This window comes from Mirounga leonina, unplaced genomic scaffold (genome assembly GCF_011800145.1).
Source record: "Mirounga leonina isolate KUSES-001 unplaced genomic scaffold, KU_Mleo_1.0 Mir_178, whole genome shotgun sequence".
Lineage (NCBI taxonomy): Eukaryota > Metazoa > Chordata > Mammalia > Carnivora > Phocidae > Mirounga > Mirounga leonina.
The window spans coordinates 10,661,424-10,682,591 of record NW_023270464.1 but is presented as its reverse complement, the minus strand read 5'-3'; the positions used below and the strand labels follow the sequence as shown (position 1 = coordinate 10,682,591).

Genomic DNA, 21,168 nt, shown 5'->3' with positions numbered 1-21,168 from the left:
GTGGCCAACTTTCTTATAAATAAGTATCATAAGCAGGCTGGATTGCTTTGGGTAATTAAATTTTCTAGTCAAATGAAAGTTTAAATAAAAGAAACTCTCAACCATATTTTCAGTCAGTTCACTAGCATAACAGGATATTTGTGTGGTCCTATAATATGTGGCACTTTGTACTTTGTGTACTGAGAAATATAAAGGAAATATAAGGCTTTAAGAATTTAAGATCTCTGTAAAATTAGAATAAAGTAATTAAGTACTAAGACACCTAGATGTTAAATGCATCTGATGTTACCAAAAGGAAGAAAACAGACATCTTGCCTAAATTTAGTGAAAACTATTAAATTATGCTACATTTTAATTTTATCATACTACATAGGAAATGAAATTTATTGAAAAATAAGGAACATCTTTCATTTGTACAGTGAAATACATTTTCATTATTGCTTCTCTTTTACATGTATAGGTTATCTCTGTAATGTAGTAGTATAGTCACTTAATTTTATGCCTGTGGAAAAAAACTTTGTAGTGGAAACAATTACTTTTAATCATATTAGAGATCCTCAGCTTTTTCAATAACTACTGTAATGATTTAAGTCTAGATCAGTGATGAGACAAAGTTCATGGAAGGAAAAGCATATCATAGCTGTTGGTGAGGAGAGAAAATGCCACAATTAACATTGTTTCACAGTTCTAAAGACTATTTAAAGGTACACTTATGGACTTTTTTTTTTTTTACCCATTTTTAAAAATAAACTTTATTTTTAGAGCAGTTTTAGATTCACAGCAAAATTAAGTAGAAAGTTTGCATATACCCTGTGCTCCCACAGATGCACAGTTCCCCCACTACCTGTATCCCACATCAGAGTGGTACAGTTTTTTTAAACTGTTAAAGCTACATTGACACGTCATCATTGCCCAAGGTCCATGGTTTATTTTAGGGTTCACCCTCAGTGTTGTACAGTCTGTGGGGTTTTGACGAATGTATAATGACATGTATTCACCATTATAATACCACGCAGAATAGTTTCATTGCCCTAAAAATCCCCCCTCCTGCTAACCCCTGAAAACCACTCATCTCTTTGTTGACCATAGTTTTGCCTTTTCCAGAATTTCATATAGTTTAAATCATACGGTATGTAGCCTTTTCAAATTATCTTCTTCCATTAGTAATAATACATTTAAGGTTCCCGCATGTCATTTCACAGCTTGATAGCTTATTTCTTCTTAAAGTTGAATAATATTCCATTGTCTGGATATACGATAGTTTGTTTTTCCATTCACCTACTGAAGGAAATCTTGGTTGCTTCCACCTTTTGGCATTTATGAATATAGTTGCTATAAACATCCATGTGCAGGTTTTCATGTGGGCAAAAGTTTTCAACTCATTTGGGTAAATACCAGAGTGAGATTGCTGGGTATATGGTAAGAGTATGTTTAGTTTTGTAAGAAACTGACAATCTGTTTTCCAAAGTGGCTGTACCATTTTGTAGTCACACCATCAGTGAATGAATGTTCTTGGTTTTCCACATCTTTGCCAGAATTTAGTGTTGGTGTTTTTGATTTTTGCCATTTTAGTAAGGCATATTGTAGTTATCTCATTGTCAAATTTGCAATTTGAGAAAATTGCAATTCCTTAATGCCATGTATGTTGGGCATTGATTTTAGATCTTTCTTCTTTCACAATTTATGCATCTAATACTAATTTCTCTCTAAGCATTGCTTTCACTGCATCTCAAAACATGAGTTGTGTTTTTATTTTCATTTAGTTCAAAATAGTTTTTAATTTCTCTTGAGATTTCTTCTTTGACCTATGTGTTATTTAGAAGTATGCTGCTGGGTGTTATACATAACTAATGAACCATTGAACACTACATCAAAAACTAATGATGTACTATATGTTGGCTAATTGAATTTAAATTAAAAATAAATTAAAAAAAACACACAAAAATAGAAGTATGCTGTTTAAGTATTTTGGGATTTTTCAGCCAATTTTCTGTTACTGATTTATTTAATTTCATTGTCATCTGGGAACCTATACTATGTGATTTCTATTCTTATAACTTTGTTAAGGTTTTTATGACCCAGAATGTGGTCTTAGTGAATATTCCATGTGAGCTTGACAGTAATGTGGATTCTTCTGTTGTTGGATGAAGTTGATGTCAGTTACATTCAATTGCTTAATGATGCTGTTGAGTTCAGTTATGCCCTTAATGATTTTCTGCCTGTTGGAACCAGTATCCAGCATTTCTGATAGAAATGTAGTAAATAAAATGTAGTATAATTTAATAGTTTTCACTAAATTTAGGCAAGATGTCTGTTTTCTTCTTTTTAGTAACATCAAATGCATTTAATAGCTACACATCTTAATGTTGAAGTCTCCTCCTATAATAGTAAATTTCTCTGTATTTCCTTGAAGTTTTAACAGTTTGCCTCATATATTATGATGCTTTGTTGTTAGGTTCATATGCTTTAAGGGTTGTTATGTCTTCTTGAGGACTGACTCCTTTATCATTGTGTGGTGCCCTTCATTATTTGTGATAATTTTCCTTGCTCTGAAATTTGCTGGAAATTAATGTAGCTATATTAGTTTTGATTGGTGCTAGCAAAGTGTATCTTTATCTGCTTTTAATCTTTTATGTGTCTTTTATTGAAAGTGGGTTTTTTGTAGACAGCATATAATTGAGTATTGTTTTTGATACCTTGACAATCTGTTTTTTAATTGGTGTATTTGGGCCATTGACTTTTACAGTGATTGGTGATATAGTTAGATTAATAACTACCATATTTGTATTCTATTAGTTGCCCTAATTCTTTATTCCTCTTTTTGTTTATAGTCTTTTTCTGCTTTCTGTGGTTTTAGTTGAGCATTTTATATGCTTCCATTTTCTCTTCTTTCTTAGCAAATCAGTTATCAGCATTTAAAAAAAAGTTTTTTAGAATTTCCATCTTTCTAGTTACGTTACCCACATATTCTTGCATATTGTCTGCTTTTTCCATTAGACCCCCTTAGCATGTTAATTAGAGTTATTTTTGTATTGCTGGTCGAAGGAAGGAAAGGAAGGAAGGAAATAATCTAGTGCAGAGAAATGAAATAGAGACTAAAAAAACACAATAGGAAAGATTAATGAAACCAGGAGCTGGTTTTTTGAAAAGATCAACAAAATTGATAACCATTTAGCCAGACTCATCAAGAAAAAAGAGAAGACTCAGATAAATGAAATCAGAAATGAAGGAAGAGAAATAACAACTGACACCTCAAAAATACAAAAGATTATGAGAGTAATATGAAAGATAATATGCCAACAAGTTGGACAACCTAGAAGAAATGATTAAATTTCTAGAAACATATAAACATATAACCTACCCAAGCTGGAACAGGAAGAAATAAAAAAAAAATTGAACAGAACGATTACTAGCAATAAAATTAAATCAGTAATCAAAAACTCCCAACAAATAAAAATACAGGATCAGATGGTTTCACAGGTGAATTCTACGAAACATTCAAAGAAGAGTTAATACTTAACTGTTTTCAGAGTATTTTAAAAAATAGAAGAGGAAGGAAGGCTTCCACATTCATGCTATGAAGCTGGCATTACCCTGATAACCAAAACCAAATAAAGACACTACTAAAAAAGAAAAATAACAGGCTAATTATCTCTGAATAAACATAGATGCAAAAATCCTCAACAGGACACTAGCAAACTGAATCCAACAATACATTTAAAAAAAAAAAAATCATTTGCCATAATCAAGTGGGATTTATTCCAGGGATGCAAGAGTGGTTTGGATGGGTCATTATTCAGAAATCAATTGATGTGACATATCACATTAACAAGAGAATGGTAAAGACCATATGATTATTTCAATAGATGCAGAAAAAGCATTTGACAAAGTACAACATCCATTCATGATAAAAACTCTCACCAAACTAGGTTTAGGGGGATCATACCTCAACCTAACAAAAGCAGTATATGAAAAACTCATACCTAACCTCACACTCAATGGTGAAAAACTGACAAATTTTTTCCTCTAAGACCAGAAATAAGAAAGGGATGTCTATTCTTACTTTTATTCAAAAAGGTATCTATAAATTGGTAAGGAAGAAGTAAAGTTGTCACTACTTGCAGATGACTATTATTATATGTAGAAAACCTAAAGACTATTATATTATATGTAGAAAACCCTAAAGACTCCACTAAAAAACTACTAGAACTGATAAAAAAATTCAGTCAAGTCATAGGGTACAAGATTAATATACAGAAATCTGTTGTATTTGTATACACAATAATGACGTAGCAGAAAGATAAATTAAGAATACAGCCCCACTTAAAATTACACCAAAAATAATAAAATACCTAGGAATAAACTCAACCAAGGGAGTGAAAGACTTATACTTTGAAAACCATAAAACACTGATGAAAGAAATTAAAAATGACCCAAACAAATGTAAAGATATTTCATGTTCATGGATTGGAAGAACAAAAATTGTTCAAATGTCCATACTACCAAAAGCAATCTAGAGATTTAATGCAATCCCTTTCAAAATACCAACACTTTTCACAGACCAGAACAAATAATCTTGTCATTTGTATGGAACCACAAAAGACTCCAAATAGCCAAAGCAATCTTGAGAAAGAACAACAAAGCTGGAGATATCCCAGTCCCAGATTTCAAGATACGCTGCAAAGCTGTAGTAATAAAAAACAGTGTGCTGTTGGCACTAAAATAGACATATGGATCAATGGACTAGAATAAAGTCCCAGAAAGAAACCCATGCTTATATGATCAATCTGCAATAAAAGAGGCAAGAATATACAATGGAGAGAAGACAGTCTCTTAACAGATGGTGCTGGGAATACTGGAGAGCTACATGCAAAAGAATGAAACTGGGCCACTGTCTGAAAGCATACACAAAATTAAACTCAAAATGGATAAAAGATCTAAATGTGAGACTCAAAACCATAAAATTCCTAAAAGAAAACATAGGCAATAATTTCTTTGGAATCAATTGTAGAAACAATTTTCTAGGTATCTCCTAAGGCAAGGGAAACAAAAGTAAAAATAAGCTATCGGGACTGCGTCAAAATAAAAAGCTTTTGCATAGCAAAGGAAACCCCCATCAACAAAACAACAAGGCAACCCACTGAATGGGAGAAGATATTTGCAAATGATATATCCAACAGAGGGTTCATATCCAAAATATGTAAAGAACTTACACAAATCAGTACTAAAAAAACAAGCAATCTGATTAAAAATGAGGCAGAGGACCTGAATAGACATTTTTCCAAAGAAGACCTACAGATGGCCAATGGACACATGAACAACATCACTAATCATCAGGATAATGCAAATCAAAACGAGAATGAGAGATCACCACCTTAATAACCTGTCAGAATGGTTAGAATCAAAAAGACAAGAAATAAAAAGTGTTAGGATGTGGAGAAAAAGGAACCTTGTGCACTGTTGGTGGGAATGCAGATTGGTGCAGCCACTATGGAAAACAGTGTGGAGGCTTCTCAAAAAATTAAAAATGAGCTACCTTATGATCCAGGAATCACACTACTGGGTATTTACCCAAGGAAAACAAAATCACTAATTCACAAAAGTTTATATATCCCTATGTTTATTACAGCATTATTTATAATAACCAAGATAAGGGAACAACCCAAGTGTCCATTGACTGATGAGTGGATAAAGAAGATACTGTATATATATGCAATGGGATATTACTCAGCCAAAAAAAGAATGTGATCATTCCATTTTACAACAACATGGATGGACGTAGAGGGTAAAATGCTAAGTGAAATAAGGAAGACAGAGAAACAGAAATACCATACGATTTCACTCATGTGGAATTTAAGAAACAAAACAAATGAAAAAAGAGGCGGACAAAAAAAGACTTAAATACAGAGAACAAACTGATGGTAGCCAGAAGGGAGGTGGAGGTGGGTGGGAGGATATGTGAAATAGATAAAGGGGATTAAGAGTATACTTATGTTGATGAACTTTGAGTGATGTTTAGAATTGTTGAATTCAAAAAAATTCAACAACAAAGATGTGCCCAAATATATATCATACAAAAATCTTTGCAGGCACTTGGGATCTTAAGTATAGATGGTCTTTTAGAGATGGTACAATCCAACCTTGTTAAATTCAGAGAATTATATGAGTCCCAGATTTGATAACAAAATCCAAAAAACTATTTAGGGTAAAACAAATTTGTCTCAATTTATAGAAGTAATGAGTCTTTTTAGGTTAGGCTTTTAGTCCTATTTTTTTTTTCCATAGTGATTGTAGAACGGGGGTAAAATGACAATTTAAAATTTGCCTAAATTATTTTTCCTAAAACTGAAATAGTTATACTTTAAGGATTATTTAAATTTGACAATAGTTAAAATAAAATTAAATATCTAATGTGTTTCATGTAATTTATAAAGCCGTTTCATGATATATTCAAAGTGCTGAATGGGAAGAATCTACAGCCAAGAATACTCTATCCAGCAAGACTATCATTCAGGATATCATTTTAACTTTAGGTGGGAAGAGTTTCCCAGATGAAAACAAAAGGAGTTCATGACCACTAAACCAGCCCTGCAGGAAATATTAAAGGGGATTCTAAGGCAAAAGAGAGACTAAAAGGGACAAAGACAAGAAAGGATCAGAGAAAATCTCCAGAAATGACATAACATGTATTTAAAACAAAGATTCAGATTTATGGCAGGAATTCTTAGTAATCAAGGTAATGGGAGCTGCATAAATCCTGATTCTCTCAACATAAGTTCCAAAAAAATCAATACAGAAAAGCATGAAGAACGAATAAAATTATATGAAACCTACAGCCTTGGCACAACTAGAAAGGAAACAATGTCCAAATTCATTTTAACTTTAGGAAAATATTACCAAGTTACAGTGTGCTATTTTCTTAAACTTCTGCAAGTCTTTGACATGAGCAAGCATACTTCAAGAAAAACTATGTGGAAGGGAGAAAAAGAAAAGACTTTGTGACTGTTTAAAGTTGATTTGAAATCATTACAAAAAAGGGAAGTCTACCCTAATAAGTACAAAAATTCTGAAAAATACTACTTGTAGATCAAACAGACTCTGTAGTCTTGGGAAGGTAACTGTTTGGAGGAAAGGAGGATATAAAGGAAGGCAGAGGTAATCTTTGGAAAGTGCTTATTGAATGGAAAAGAAGGGAAGAGATACAGAAATCCTTCAAGATAAAAAAAAATATAAAAAAATATATTGAATGATACAAAACTCCTCTCCCTACTGCTGATACCTTAAAAAAAGACTTCCATTAAAGAGACCATACTGAACTCCACCCTCCCACTGTCAATTTTTTCTATTGCAATTCAGTGAGGCCAGTAATCTTCACCTATGCAAACTACTATAAAGAAGAAAACAAACTGATAATTTATAGCTGTTCAGGTGATGAACTTGTTGCCCCCAAACAATGAAAAAATAGAAAAAAATCTGATAAATGATAATTCCAAGCCGAAACAGTTCTCCATAAATAAGTGTTTAGAAATGTGACGGATTAAAAAAAATCATCATGCAGAATTTGGAAATACTAAGAATAAAATTGGATTTTTTCAAAGGTATAACGATGAAACAAAGTGATTAAACTCCAGAAAGAAAAAAAAAGATAACATATCAAAACAAAGACTAAATTACACAGTGATGACAGAAGACTAGATTCAAGTGAAACCTTAAGTTTACTGAAGGAAAGCAGGAAAACAACTAAGTGGAAATGAGATGTTTGTTCAGGGAGTTATAGAGAAGGTGTTTGAAAAGGGAGGTAGGTTAGAAAGGTCCAGCTTACATATAATTGCAGTTCCCTGGAACATCTCACTGTGCCTGAAGTTCAGACAATATTGGGAACATGTCAGATGCACACAGGAGCCAGCATAGTGGGTCTCTCATTGGTAAAATCAAAGACAATTTAAACATCAAAAGAAATAAAGACATTGATTATAATGATAGAATAAGATAACCTATGAGTTAATACTGACATGAATGAGTAAAAGCATACATGGAGGAAAAGCAAACTGTCTTATAATAAAATGCAAATAGTAGGGGCGCCTGGGTGGCTCAGTTGGTTAAGTGACTGCCTTCGGCTCAGGTCATGATCCTGGAGTCCCTGGATCGAGTCCCGCATCGGGCTCCCTGCTCAGCAGGGAGTCTGCTTCTCCCTCTGACCCTCCCCGCTCTCATGTGCTCTCTCTCATTCTCTCTCCCTCAAATAAATAAATAAAATCTTTAAAAAAAAATAAAATAAAATGCAAATAGTAGTAAATGTAGGTATTATGTATTACAAAATTAGAAAACCCCCATTTGACAACCACCATAGTAATTTTTTAGGCAAGAATCAAGAATGGATGTTACAATCAGTTTGTTAAAGTTTGATAAATAGGATATTTACATAGAAATTTTCACAGGATACTTATTAATTACAAGAGGGAAAATAGTAACTTTGCAGGGGAAAAAATTTTGACAGACACTACCTTAACCAAGTTAACAATATCAGTTTCAGGACAAATAGATGTCATGTGGATTTTCAGGTGATATATTGTGGACAGAACATCACTTCTAAGTTGTTCCTGCCAAAAATGTAGTCAGAACCTAATCAGAAAGAAACATTAGACAAAGTCAAATTGAGAGACATATGATAATATAAATGGCCTGTATTCTGCACAAGTACCAAGGTCCTGAAAGACAAAAACTGAGGAAATGGTTCAGATTAAAGAGGATGCCTTTGGCGATGTTTCTAGGAAGAAGTTGCTGCGGCTGAGGTCGAAGAGGTTGCTGCCTGTGTTCTCTTCTAGGATTTTGATGGAATCCTGTCTCACATTGAGGTCTTTCAACCACTTGGAGTCTATTTTTGTGTGTGGTGTAAGGAAATGGTCCAGTTTCATTCTTCTGCATGTGGCTGTCCAGTTTTCCCAACACCATTTGTTGAAGAGACTGTCTTTTTTTCCATTGGACATTCTTTCCTGCTTTGTCAAAGATTACTTGACCATAGAGTTGAGGGTCGATTTCTGGGCTCTCTATTCTGTTCCATTGATCTGTGTGTCTGTTTTTGTGCCAGTACCATACTGTCTTGATGATGACAGCTTTGTAATAGAGCTTGAAGTCCGGAATTGTGATACTGCCAGCTTTGCTTTTCTTTTTCAACAATCCTCTGGCTATTCGGGGTCTTTTCTGGTTCCATACAAATTTTAGGATTATTTGTTCCATTTCTTTGGAAAAAGTGGATGGTATTTTGATAGGTATTGCATTGAATGTGTAGATTGCTCTAGGTAGCATTGACATCTTCACAATATTTGTTCTTCCAATCCATGAGTGTGGAACATTTTTCCATTTCTTTGTGTCTTCCTCAATTTGTTTCATGAGTATTTCATAGTTTTCTGAGTACGGATCCTTTGCCTCTTTGGTTAGATTTATTCCTAGGTATCTTATAGTTTTGGGTGCAATTGTAAATGGGATCGACTCCTTAATTTCTCTTCACCACTCCAGCAACCCTCACTTTGTTTCCTGAGATTAAGAATTCCTCATATCGGTGAGATCATATGATATATGTCTTTCTCTGATTGACTTATTTCACTTAGCATAATACGCTCTAGTTCCATCCACGTCATTGCAAATGGCAAGATTTCGGGGTTTTTTGATGGCTGCATAATATTCCATTGTGTATATACACTACATCTTTATCCATTTATCTGTTGATGGACATCTTGGCTCTTTCCATAGTTTGCCTATTGTGGACATTGCTGCTATAAACATTGGGGTGCACGTGCCCCTTCGGATCACTACAGTTGTATCTTTGGGGTAAATACCCAGTAGTGCAATTGCTGGATCATATGGTAGCTCTATTTTCCACTTTTTGAGGAACCTCCATACTGTTTTCCAGAGTGGCTGCACCAGCTTGCATTCCCACCAACAGTGTAGAAGGGTTCCCCTTTCTCCACATCCTCACCAACATCTGTCGTTTCCTGACTTGTTAATTTTAGCCATTCTGACTGGTGTGAGGTGGTATCTCATTGAGGTTTTGATTTGGATTTCCCTGATGCCGAGCGATGTTGAGCACTTTTTCATGTGTCTGTTGCCATTTGGATGTCTTCTTTGGAAAAATGTCTGTTCATGTCTTCTGCCCATTTCTTGATTGCATTATTTGTTCTTTGGGTGTTGAGTTTGATAAGTTCTTTATAGCTTTTGGATACTAGCCCTTTATCTGACATGTCATTTGCAAATATCTTCTCCCATTCTGTCGGTTGTCTTTTGGTTTTGTTGACTGTTTCCTTTGCTGTGCAAAAGCTTTTTATCTTGATGAAGTCCCAATAGTTCATTTTTGCCCTTGCTTCCCTCGCCATACGCAATGAATCATGGAACACTACATCAAAAACTAATGATGTAATGTATGGTGATTAACATAACATAATAAAATAAAATTTAAAAAAAAGAGGATGCAGTTTTCAGAAAGCAACATCTGATTCTGGATTGGATCCTGTACTAGGGGAAAAAAAGGAAATTAGTGGGATAATTGAGAAATTTGAATAATGTTTGTAGATTAGATAATAGTGCTATATCCTTGTTTTCTGATTTTGATAATTTTGTTTGTCCTTGTTTTTAAGAAAATATTTAGGGGCAAAAGGACATTGCAACCTCTTCCTTAGTCCAAAGGATTCAGAAAAAAAAATTGTGTGTGTGTTTTATTTAGGCAAGGCAAACCTGGTAAAATGTTAATAGGTGGGGAGTTTGGTTGAAGATATATCAAAAATGTTGTGTTTTTTGAAAATTTTCTGTAAATTTGAAGTTATTGCAAAATAAGGGGATGACAAAACAGTTTATAAGAATATAAAGTTAATTTTATATTATTAATCTCCTATAAGTTGCTAGCAGTAAACCAGAGTGTTTAAAAATAGACTAAGTGCTATAGATAAAATGAGAAAGATTTCATTTATGAAAGTTGAAAGTGAAATATTAATATTCTAGTTTTCAGTGTAATGTCTTTGGTGTCATCATTGAAATAGAAGTGTGTTCTTGTACACATTTTTCCAACTACTGAAGCAGCTCTTTTAGACCTATGGTAAATTGGAGGAATAGAGAGGATATTGTTATAAATTGAGTCTCTTCCTCCACTAACTCCTTCCTTCATCTTGAACGCCTTCTTACTGATAACTTAGAAGAAATATTTTTGAATAGTATTTTTGGAAAGGACAGCAGGGACTGGCATACTCTTTTTACTGATAGTGAACTATCTTTTTTTTTTTTTTTTTTAAGATTTTATTTATCTGAGAGAGCATGAGCAGGGGGAGGGGGAATGGGAGAAGCAGACTCCTGGCTGAGCAGGGAGCCTGATGTAGGGCTCAATCCCATGACCCTGGGATCATGACCTAAGCGAAAGGCTGATGCTTAACTGACTGAGACATCCAGGCACCCCTATTTTTTGTTTTAAAGAATTTTCTCCAGTCATGCTTAATGGATATACTGAAGCAGCATTACTTGTCTCAATTTTAATACTGTCTTGTTCATAGCTCACTTAATTTGAAAGCCTTTGAGTAGAGTAAGAATTATTCTTGGAAGAAATGCTTTGGTGATTGTCATTTTCTTCCTCTTCTTAGTACTAGAAGTGATGGAAAAACATTTCTGACTAAACCTTTGCTAAATTCAGAATTTTAAGTGCAGAAAGTACATCTAAGTGCATCTCAAGACATAAATGATTTCAAAAATTTCATTTATCAATAGTAATAATAAAACTACTATTAAATAGTTTTAATAATGGCATTCTTATATTCATTATATTCTTAAAATGGTGTGATACCATGCCAGGATTCTGAGAAACAGTATTGAAATCAGTAATAGAAGTTTAAAACTTTTTAATGACAAATATGTGAACAAAGTTAACATGTAAGTGGGAAATTTGAGAAAGTATTTGTAAAACATAGTTAATATATCTGTCTAAGGAGCTTTTACTTACATAAGTAGAAAAATCACAGAGTATGAAAATGGTCAAAAGATGGGAAGTATAGAGAAAGCAAATCCCAAATGACAACAAATATAAAAAAAAGATATCTAATCACTACTAGTTAGGAAGTATATATTAAATGAGATTTTTATTTTACATCTGTCATACTAGCAAAGCAGTTGTAACATTTATATGAAAAATACCTTAGTGTATACCATTTGACTTAGAGGCATATCCACAAGGTGTGGGTGAATGAGTAAAATAAAGAGTATTGTTGATAGAGTCCCTGTTTTGTCCAATGCTGCCAAATCCCTTATGTATGTATACATGTATATGTGAATATGGTTATATGATATTGTGCAAAAGTGTGGGAATGAAAAATACTGAGTCGAAAACACTGGTAAAGAGGTTTATGTTGGTGCAGGGGAAAGTAGGGAGGCAACCATAAAATACTATTTACATATATATGCATTTATATAAAATTATCTATTTGTGTATTTATATTGTGAGGATATTTTAAAAGATTAAATAATGATAAGAGATCTATTTTCACAAGGTGAGGAAAGGAACCAGTAGGCACATATAGTGTGAAGAGTGTTCCACAAGGAGGGAAAATAGCAAAGTTCCTAAAGAAGAAAGGAGCTGGTGGTTAAGGAAGACACACACATGCACATAAGTACACACACAAACACATCAGTGAGCCTTCATGGATGTAAAGGAGAGTGATGGGAAATAACTTCAGACAGGGAGTTTGAGGCCAGAGAATTTATTTTGTTTACTTAATGAGTTTGGATATTACTTTCAGTGCAGTAAAAAGCTCTAAACTTCTTAAACAATTTGATTTATGTTTCAAAAATATCACTTGGTTATCCAAAGGATACAAGCATAGTCATTTGAAGGGGCATATGCACTTCAGTGAGGGAAGAAAGGACATGAGAAGAGACAGTAACAAAGTGGTGAGGTAAATGGATTGGAGGACTGGATAAAGGTTAAAAAATTTCTGGAGAGATAATACGAAATAGAGCTAGATAGTAGGCAAAATGGAATACATGAAATTGAGATTTTGGAGGTGATGTGATTATTGGTGATGGCAGAGTTAAAGGTGTGACAGTAGGAGTGGGTGCTTGACATGTGGTGGAAGTGGATCATTTGGAGGTTGGGGGAGGTTTTTGCAATGATTTTTTTTTTTTTTACTCAGATACTGAAGTCACCAGAGATAAGAGTAGGGATAGAAAGAGAAGTACCAGGTGAGAGTTATCAGTACATGATGGGGTCACTTGGTGCCCATCACAAGGAGAATTATTGGGTGGTATAAATTTCATGGTGTGACCTTCAAAATACCTGGGGCTTTTGAAGGGGAAGAAAAATTAACTTGTAAGATAGAATAGAAAGCAAAAAGGACTTACTTATCTTTCAGGCTCTTGACCATAGTGGATGTAATATTTAAAACAAACCGACAAAAACTGGTCTCTATTTGAGAGGACTTCAGGTGACAGGTTTCAGTTGGAAATGAAGAAATAGTCAAAGAAGAATTTGAGGACATTGGGGAATTTGTTGACCCTAGACTGTGAATTTTAAACTGGATGATAAGGGGCCAGTGGTCAACTGTGGTTCTTTGCCTTCTGCAGCAGATTGGCAGCCAGGGGTAAAGGAAAACTTCCTCAGGAGAGTGCTTTATCAGGAGTTATAAGTTAAATGTAGGCCTATAGTCTTGTGGCAGATGGGGGGAGTAAAGAGGCTCGTGTGGAACATGAGGCTAGGAACCTTTTTCAACTTTGGAATCTGACTCAGTATCTTTAGATAGCCTATATTCAAGTACTACTAATGCTTTTACTAAAAATACACCTTTTTTTCCTTTGATTGTCTAGGTTACTTTTACAAAGAGAAAGTTTGGACTAATGAAGAAAGCCTATGAACTTAGTGTGCTCTGTGACTGTGAAATAGCACTCATCATTTTCAACAGCTCTAACAAACTGTTTCAGTATGCCAGCACTGACATGGACAAAGTTCTTCTCAAGTATACAGAGTATAATGAACCTCATGAAAGCAGAACCAACTCGGATATTGTTGAGGTAACACATATATTCTAGTAATGCCTAAATTGAAGATATAATTAAGGTTTCCATTTAATAACTTTTAAAACTGTCAGATTGCTTCAATCCAAATTATAAATCAGTTTTATATGCATAAAAAATACACAAAGATATATTTTTTATATACATACGTAAAATTTATTTTTTTTCTCCAAATCAGTTCTTGGGATGATCTAATTATTGCTATAATAATACATACATATATATTTTTTTCTCTGACTCATTTGTTAGAAGGATCTGATTATTGCTATGTAGTGACCCACTTATGCTATAAACATATCCTGTACTATGTACAGCAGTATAATACATTTTACCTATGATTATTTTGTATGAGTTTTAAAGTTAATATTATAAGAAACTGTATCACTTGGGATAGTATGAAGTTACAGTTTTAATATGTCTTAATCATTTCATTGTGTCAGTGACTACCCACAATTTTAAACACTAATGAAATGGAAGAAAATGACATAAATAATATTTCTGTTTTGTGACTAGTACTTTACTTGTTGGGGGGGGAAGAGATTCTCCACTTTTTTTTTTTTTCCTTATCTGCTGTCCTTCAGTATTTCTAATAATTCTGCCAACCTAGTTAAAGTGAAAATAAAAAGAATTTTTTGGAATTATTTCTGTCTTACTCAGAAATAGTGTTTTAAAACAAAACCTTCAAAAAGGAGAATCTGTATGCTTTCCCCTTTAATTCTCTTCTGTAAAATATTTTTATAAAAGATAATTTTCCATTCATATTTCTAAAGGCATTTTAAATTAGTTTAATACTTTTGTCTTTTTGTTTACATTTAGAGATTTTGTTTCATTTTTATTCAAAAGAGGGAACTTTTCCCCCACTACTTCAAAAGTTATATACTTTGGCTTGGTTTTTGAATTAGAGAACTGTTTCAGTAAACTAGGGATTTCCTTGTTGAAAATACTAAAACTGTGTGAAACGATGCAGAACTAACTACAAAGGAAGAAATGAAGTCCTAGTGTAGATTTTATTTGAGTAATTAAAATTAAGATAAAGCTTCTTTAACTATTTTATTGTGTAGGAATCTAATTTACCTGCCTCTACTGATTAAATGCATTTAAAATTTCCCCTATACCTACTACTCTACTGCAACCATTCCTTTTTGGACAGTAATTGATTTAGTTTGTTACTGCAAAAAAAAAAAAATCTACATATAATTAAAAAAACACTTCTGTTACTTCTTAGCAGTTAATCAGTTGTTTGCAGTGAGAAGTAAAAGCATCTTATAATTACAGCTACAACTCATCTCTGTTGCTTGTTCCCCACAGTTTTATTTAAATGGTTCATTACTATGAACATCCCCTGAAATGTGTACGAAGCTTTTGATTTTGCTTTTGTTGATCACTTCAGTTAAACAACATGGTTACATCTTAGCCAAACCCCTTAATGCAGTTATGATTATATCAGTTTTAAGTTACTTTATATTATTTAGCATTTGTGGTATATCTTATCACTTATGTGCAATACAAATTAGACTCTTTCCCGATTATACCATAATACATTTTGAATCGTGATTTTATAAATTATGGGATCATTATTTGGGTAATCTTTATCAGAGCCTTCATAACTGGATTCCCTTGTAATGGAGAGGATCCCTGGTGTGTTTAATTTAAAATGACATCTTATTTTAAAAATCTCTGTATCTTATCAAACGCTCCACTGCCTAAGTCAAAGAAATAGAGTTGACTTTTAATAATGCCAACAAATAGATATTCAAGCTAGTTTCGTTGTAGAAGGCAGCCACCTCCTTAACCCTAACTACTCTGCTCTTTCATTGCAGCAGTTGTTGTTCTTGGCCCCTGGAAGTTGAGGGTCTTCGCACAGCCTAAAGCTTACTTCCTTAGAGAATATGAAGAATATAGTCTGATTTAATCCTCACAGAATTTCCAAACTACCTCAGTCTTCATCTCTGTTGTGGTCAGCAATCAAAGTGTAAGAGAGTAAATCCCAAACATGTTTTAGCAGTCTCCTGTATTACAGTTTACTTCAGTGTGAAGGAAAACTTTTGCAGGTCAATTATCAATTGGGATTTTGATGTTTTCTTTTTAATTGAATTTCTTAGATACAAGTGAACATGAATATTATCAGTAGTTCTTTATGGAGTTCTGAATTATATAAATACAATTTATAGAAGACACATTGGCTTATAAGGGATCAGTTTGTTGGTAGGATAAATTATAAGGCTGAATTTACCTTGAATGTTAAGCTTCCTGAATTAATCTTCATTATAAAACAATAGTGGTTATCCTAGATATTCTTTCTTCCACATATGAAAGTAATGCAACTGCAGCCTCACTAGTGGTGTGCACTATCTGAGTTCCTTTTATCAGTGGTGGTCATGGCTTATACGTTGCAGCTGCAAAGATTGTTGTGAACCAAACTAAGATTCTAGGACAAGAGTAATGACAAATACATACAGAGCTTCCTATGGGCCAGGCACTTCCAAGTGCTTTACAAGTATCTCATTTAAAGAATGAGAATACCATTGTAAGTATTTTTTTCATACAGTTTTTCATATAGTTTCCTCTCAAATAGTTGTAGTAATTGGAAGCATACTTTTGTCCATTTGTTTATTTAACAGAAATATTCGAGGGGCTCCTGTGTACCATGGACTCTGCAAAGTGATGTTATTTAGCAATTTTCTAATTCAGGCCTCAAGACTCTTCTTTCTACTCATAGTTTTGTAAACCAGTGAGATACACTTGTATCAGCTGAAGATTTTATATCTGTAAACTTCTAATAAGTTGACATAACTTTCTAGATGGCTGAAAAAGCCATCTCCTGGGACTGAGTTCATCAGCAGTAAATGGAACCATAAACAACTATAAGTGACCCATGTTAGAGTGTTTCCTAATGTAATATGGTCCACAGTGAGACTAACTGAAAACTTTGAGCACAACCTTCATAAGGCCTCTAACCTGAATTCACCTATTTCCTATTGCATGTAAGTTAGTCTTTAAGATCAGTAGCATTTTACTTTCCCCCATATTACTGAAAAGCCACACCTGCAAGGATGTGCATGTATTAGGCCTATGGAATTAGATCTAGTATGGTTTCTGGGAACACAGTGAAATAGTATATTAAAAGTAGTTGATATTATGATGATAAGCTCACATTTTATCTATCTTTTGATTTTAACCTCGAGTATTAGAAACCCATCTACAGAATGGTGTTCTGTCTTTGCTGTCCCTTGTTTCACATTACTTATATTTTAAAACTAGTTTCTTAAAATTTTAATTTTAACAATTATAGTTGATAAAAAATTACTTCTATATGGCTTTTTAAAAAATCAACAGCATTCACATACTTTAAATTGCATTTGGATATTTTGAAGTCTGTAGTGTCCTGTGGGACATATATATCTCCTATATTGAGAAAGCTAAATAAATGAAAATGGAAACTTACACATTAGTTAAATTAGGAGAGTGTCGTTAAGATAAACTTTATAAGAGACTTCATAACTGGATTTCTCTATAATGGAGAGTATTGCTGCTGTGTTAATGGCATCTTATTTGAAAATGCTTATACATGGCTTTTTAGGAGTTTATTCCTTACAAAAGATGAGTTTTACTACTTTATTTCCTATATTTCATTAGGAGACATTCTGTAAAGAATGTCATCAGAGAGATACATTATATCTTTCCATGTTATTAAGCACTGATAACAAAAATATGTGGCTCACTTTTTGTTTGGTAATTTAATTGAAATGTACAAAAACAATGTTATAACCCCCATATATCTTTTCAGTAAATTAAGATTTAAAGCTTGTGAACTGTAGTATGCAATTTTATAAGAACATTGGATTCATCTTAGAGTATTAGAAACTAGTAATGAAACTCACCAGTTGGTCACCGTTATTCATACACGTGTGTGTATATATCCTTTGTGTTTATGCTAAACAAAAGCCTAGGACCAATAGAAGGGTTCTGCATCAAAATAAAAATTATGCTAAAACCAAGAAGTGAGGATTTTAGCAGCTGTTACTCAATAAATCCCTGAGATTACTTTTGTATCCACTTTTCTCTTTCTTTCACTTTGCAGGAATATTTGAAATATTATATGTTCCTGCATATAATATTTTAAAAATAGTTATGACTTGGTGATATTGGAGAATATTCAGCAAATAGCTTATGTGGTGATTCATATCATTGTGCTGTTATTTAAGAATGTAAGAGACCGTGGCTACTTATCTCTTTAGTTGATATCTTATAAACTGTTCCCAGATAGAGGTATCTTCCTCATGACAGGAATACTGTAGTACTTAAAAAAAATTCCTCTTGCATTATCTCGTTTGAGCTTCATATCCAAGGTAAGCTTTTTCAGAAGTGGAGATTGAGACTCCATTAAATGACTTGCCCAGAGTCATGTAGCAATTTAGTGGCAGAAGTAGGATTAGAACCTGGCTCTTTGACATTATAACCTCCCTTTGCTCCCCAGTTTATTGAACCCATTGGAGCTCCAGAACATTTCACCAAGAATGGATAAGGATTTTGTATATAAGTCAGTGATGTATAACATGTAGCAAACATGAATGAGTTTTCCTCAATAATAAATGGAAAATGAGTGGGGATAATTCAGTAGGAATAATAGATGACATTTATCTAGTTGCTAACATAACCTGGTACTGTTCCAGGGGCTTTTATTTATTTTCTCTTATTGAACCCTCTTATTGTCCCCATTTCACAGATGAGGAATTTGAGACACAGTGATAAATGAAGTAAGATGACAATAATTTGGATTCTGAAGAAAGAGAAAATCTGCTTTTTTTGAGTCTTAATTATTCCTGCCTCCTTTCAGATTACAAAGGAATTTAGAAATGATCAATATCTTAAAAGAGAGGAAAACAGGGGATCAATATATGATGCATCTACCAATTATTAAATAAAAACAGCTCACAGTGAAAGTTGACCATGGCAGGAGTACATTATTTTAAAATCCGTGGCTCTCAGAGTGTGGTACCCTGACCCCGGACCAGCAGCAGCAGTGTCACCAGAGAACTTGTTAGAAATCTAAGCTTGTGGGCCCTACATCAGACCTACTGAAGCAAAAACTCCTGGGGGGAGGTCTGAGTAATACTGTATGAACTCGAATTAACTTGTCCTAAGTGCAGTGAGACTCAAAGCTTTGAGTTAATGTGCAGTCTCTGGGCAGTGGTCACCCAGCTTCTTAAATATTTTTATTTCCAAGAACATTCTCAGAAATAATTTTAAGCAGTGAGCAAGCACAAAGTGTAACTTTTAAGACCTGCTAAGAAGCAATCCAAAATAGCATGCCGATTTTGGTGTGAATTCCAAACTAGGGGACATACTACTAATGGGTTATCTTTCAATTCACTACTACATGGTTATAAGTGCTTCTTTGAATGTATTTATGGGGTCTGGTGGGGATGTGTGGGCGATGGATTACAGTTCCTCAGTTGAGCAAAACAGAAAGATAAATGACTTTTGTCTCCTGAGATCATCTAGTACTGACCTTATAGAATCGGAGGCATGATTATGCTTCGGTTTTCTGACAGTATTATAATGTTCTCAGAGAGCCTTTTTGAGCCAGTTTTTTTTTTTTTCTTCTCCCCGTGTTACAGATGAGGAATGGAACAGACAGGGAGTACTTAAGAGGCTTGCCTAATGTTTTACAGGGCTGCAGTGGAGCGGCAGGGAAAGGGGAAAAATAATGAGACATCTGAAGACAAGACAAAGCTTCCCTCCACCTCCAGCCCCCTGCCCTGCTCTTTTATTCCTAACAGAGCCTGGCGCAGCAGGACGGTGATACACAGGGTGAGGCACGCAATCCTCATGGCCCTCCTCCTCTTCTCACTTGTCCTGCACCATCACCTCACACAGCAATCACCGTAGCTCTTGCGATTTCAGTTTGACTTTTTTTGTTTTTACTATGTATTTAAATATTATTATTTATCATACAATTATTGGTTTTCATGTATGTGCTTTTTAAGGAACTGTGCATCTCTGCGTGTGATTTTTATTTTCTTGAGGTCAGATTTTTCTCCCATCAGAGATTGATGTTTTTGATATATGAATGGGAGTTCATGCGGGAAAAGGATGAGATCTATCACTTTATAATACAGCTTACATTTCTCTAATGCATTTCTCGTGTTCATCAGTGAATACCTATATATCCTTTTTATGTCCCTTTGTGTTAGGGATTGAGTGTTTTAGTAGTTACAGTCAGTTAAGTTGTTCTTTTTCCTCTGGAAGTTCTTTGCTACATTAGCCAAATTTTTGGCCAGTGAGAAAAGGGGTACAGAGGATTGGGGGAGTGGTCAGAGAAAACTTCCTCTAGAGGTGACACCATCATCTTAGTCCTTTAAAGGACAGGGTTGGAGAGGGAAAGGGGTAGAAGAAAGGTGTTCTAGCTCAAAGGGGCAGCTTATGTGGAAATTAGGAAATGAGACATAATACAATTATTTTATGGAGTTAACTTCAGACAAGTATAGCTGTAGTAATATAGTGTGAAGAGTGGAAATAACCAAGACCTGGGAAGTAAACCAGATCCCAGAGAGGTGTCTGAGGCCCTTGACTTTCTCCTGAAGGCTTGGGTAGCTATTGAAAGAGCTGTGTCTAGGTTTTACTGACTCTCTTGCACTTCCCAAGCAATACATTGTGTTCAAATCACACTTGTAATTTTTTTTTTTTTTTGAAAGGGGTTTAAAGGAAGGGAGGAGGAAAAGGGTGAAAATGTTGAATATAATGCATTATTTTTACATTTTTAATGTACTGATATTTATCATACCATGTACAGGGCATTGTGCTAGACACTGGGAATAACTGGCCATATTTCTGCTGTTTTCCTAAAAAAATGATGTGTTGGCTGTTTTATTATCTTTCTACAGAAGTTCCTTTGTTGGATACATTTCAGTATAGATTCAAGACACTTAGAATCACAAGATTTTGATGTTTCCCATCAAATTGTAATCATTCAGCATATAAATACTATATTACTATTAGAACTATAAGCTTGAAGTTATTTTTGTAGCTCAGTTTTGAGAGAAACTCTAAGGATCTAGAGTCTAAAGAAAGAGAGGTATCTTCTTAGCATAGATTAGTCATAACCCTACTTTTAAATTTAAAGTA

General features: G+C 34.0%; 1 protein-coding gene across 6 annotated transcripts in view; it reads left to right on the top strand.

Moving 5' to 3' along the window:
• MEF2A (myocyte enhancer factor 2A) overlaps positions 1-21,168 on the top strand; it is a 175,887-nt gene that overhangs the window by 95,590 nt on the left and 59,129 nt on the right. For all 6 annotated transcript variants that reach the window (XM_035024029.1, XM_035024030.1, XM_035024034.1 and 3 more), the window contains one exon: positions 13,834-14,037. In XM_035024029.1, coding sequence (XP_034879920.1) covers positions 13,834-14,037 — 204 coding nt within the window. The remainder of the gene's footprint in view (positions 1-13,833; positions 14,038-21,168) is intronic.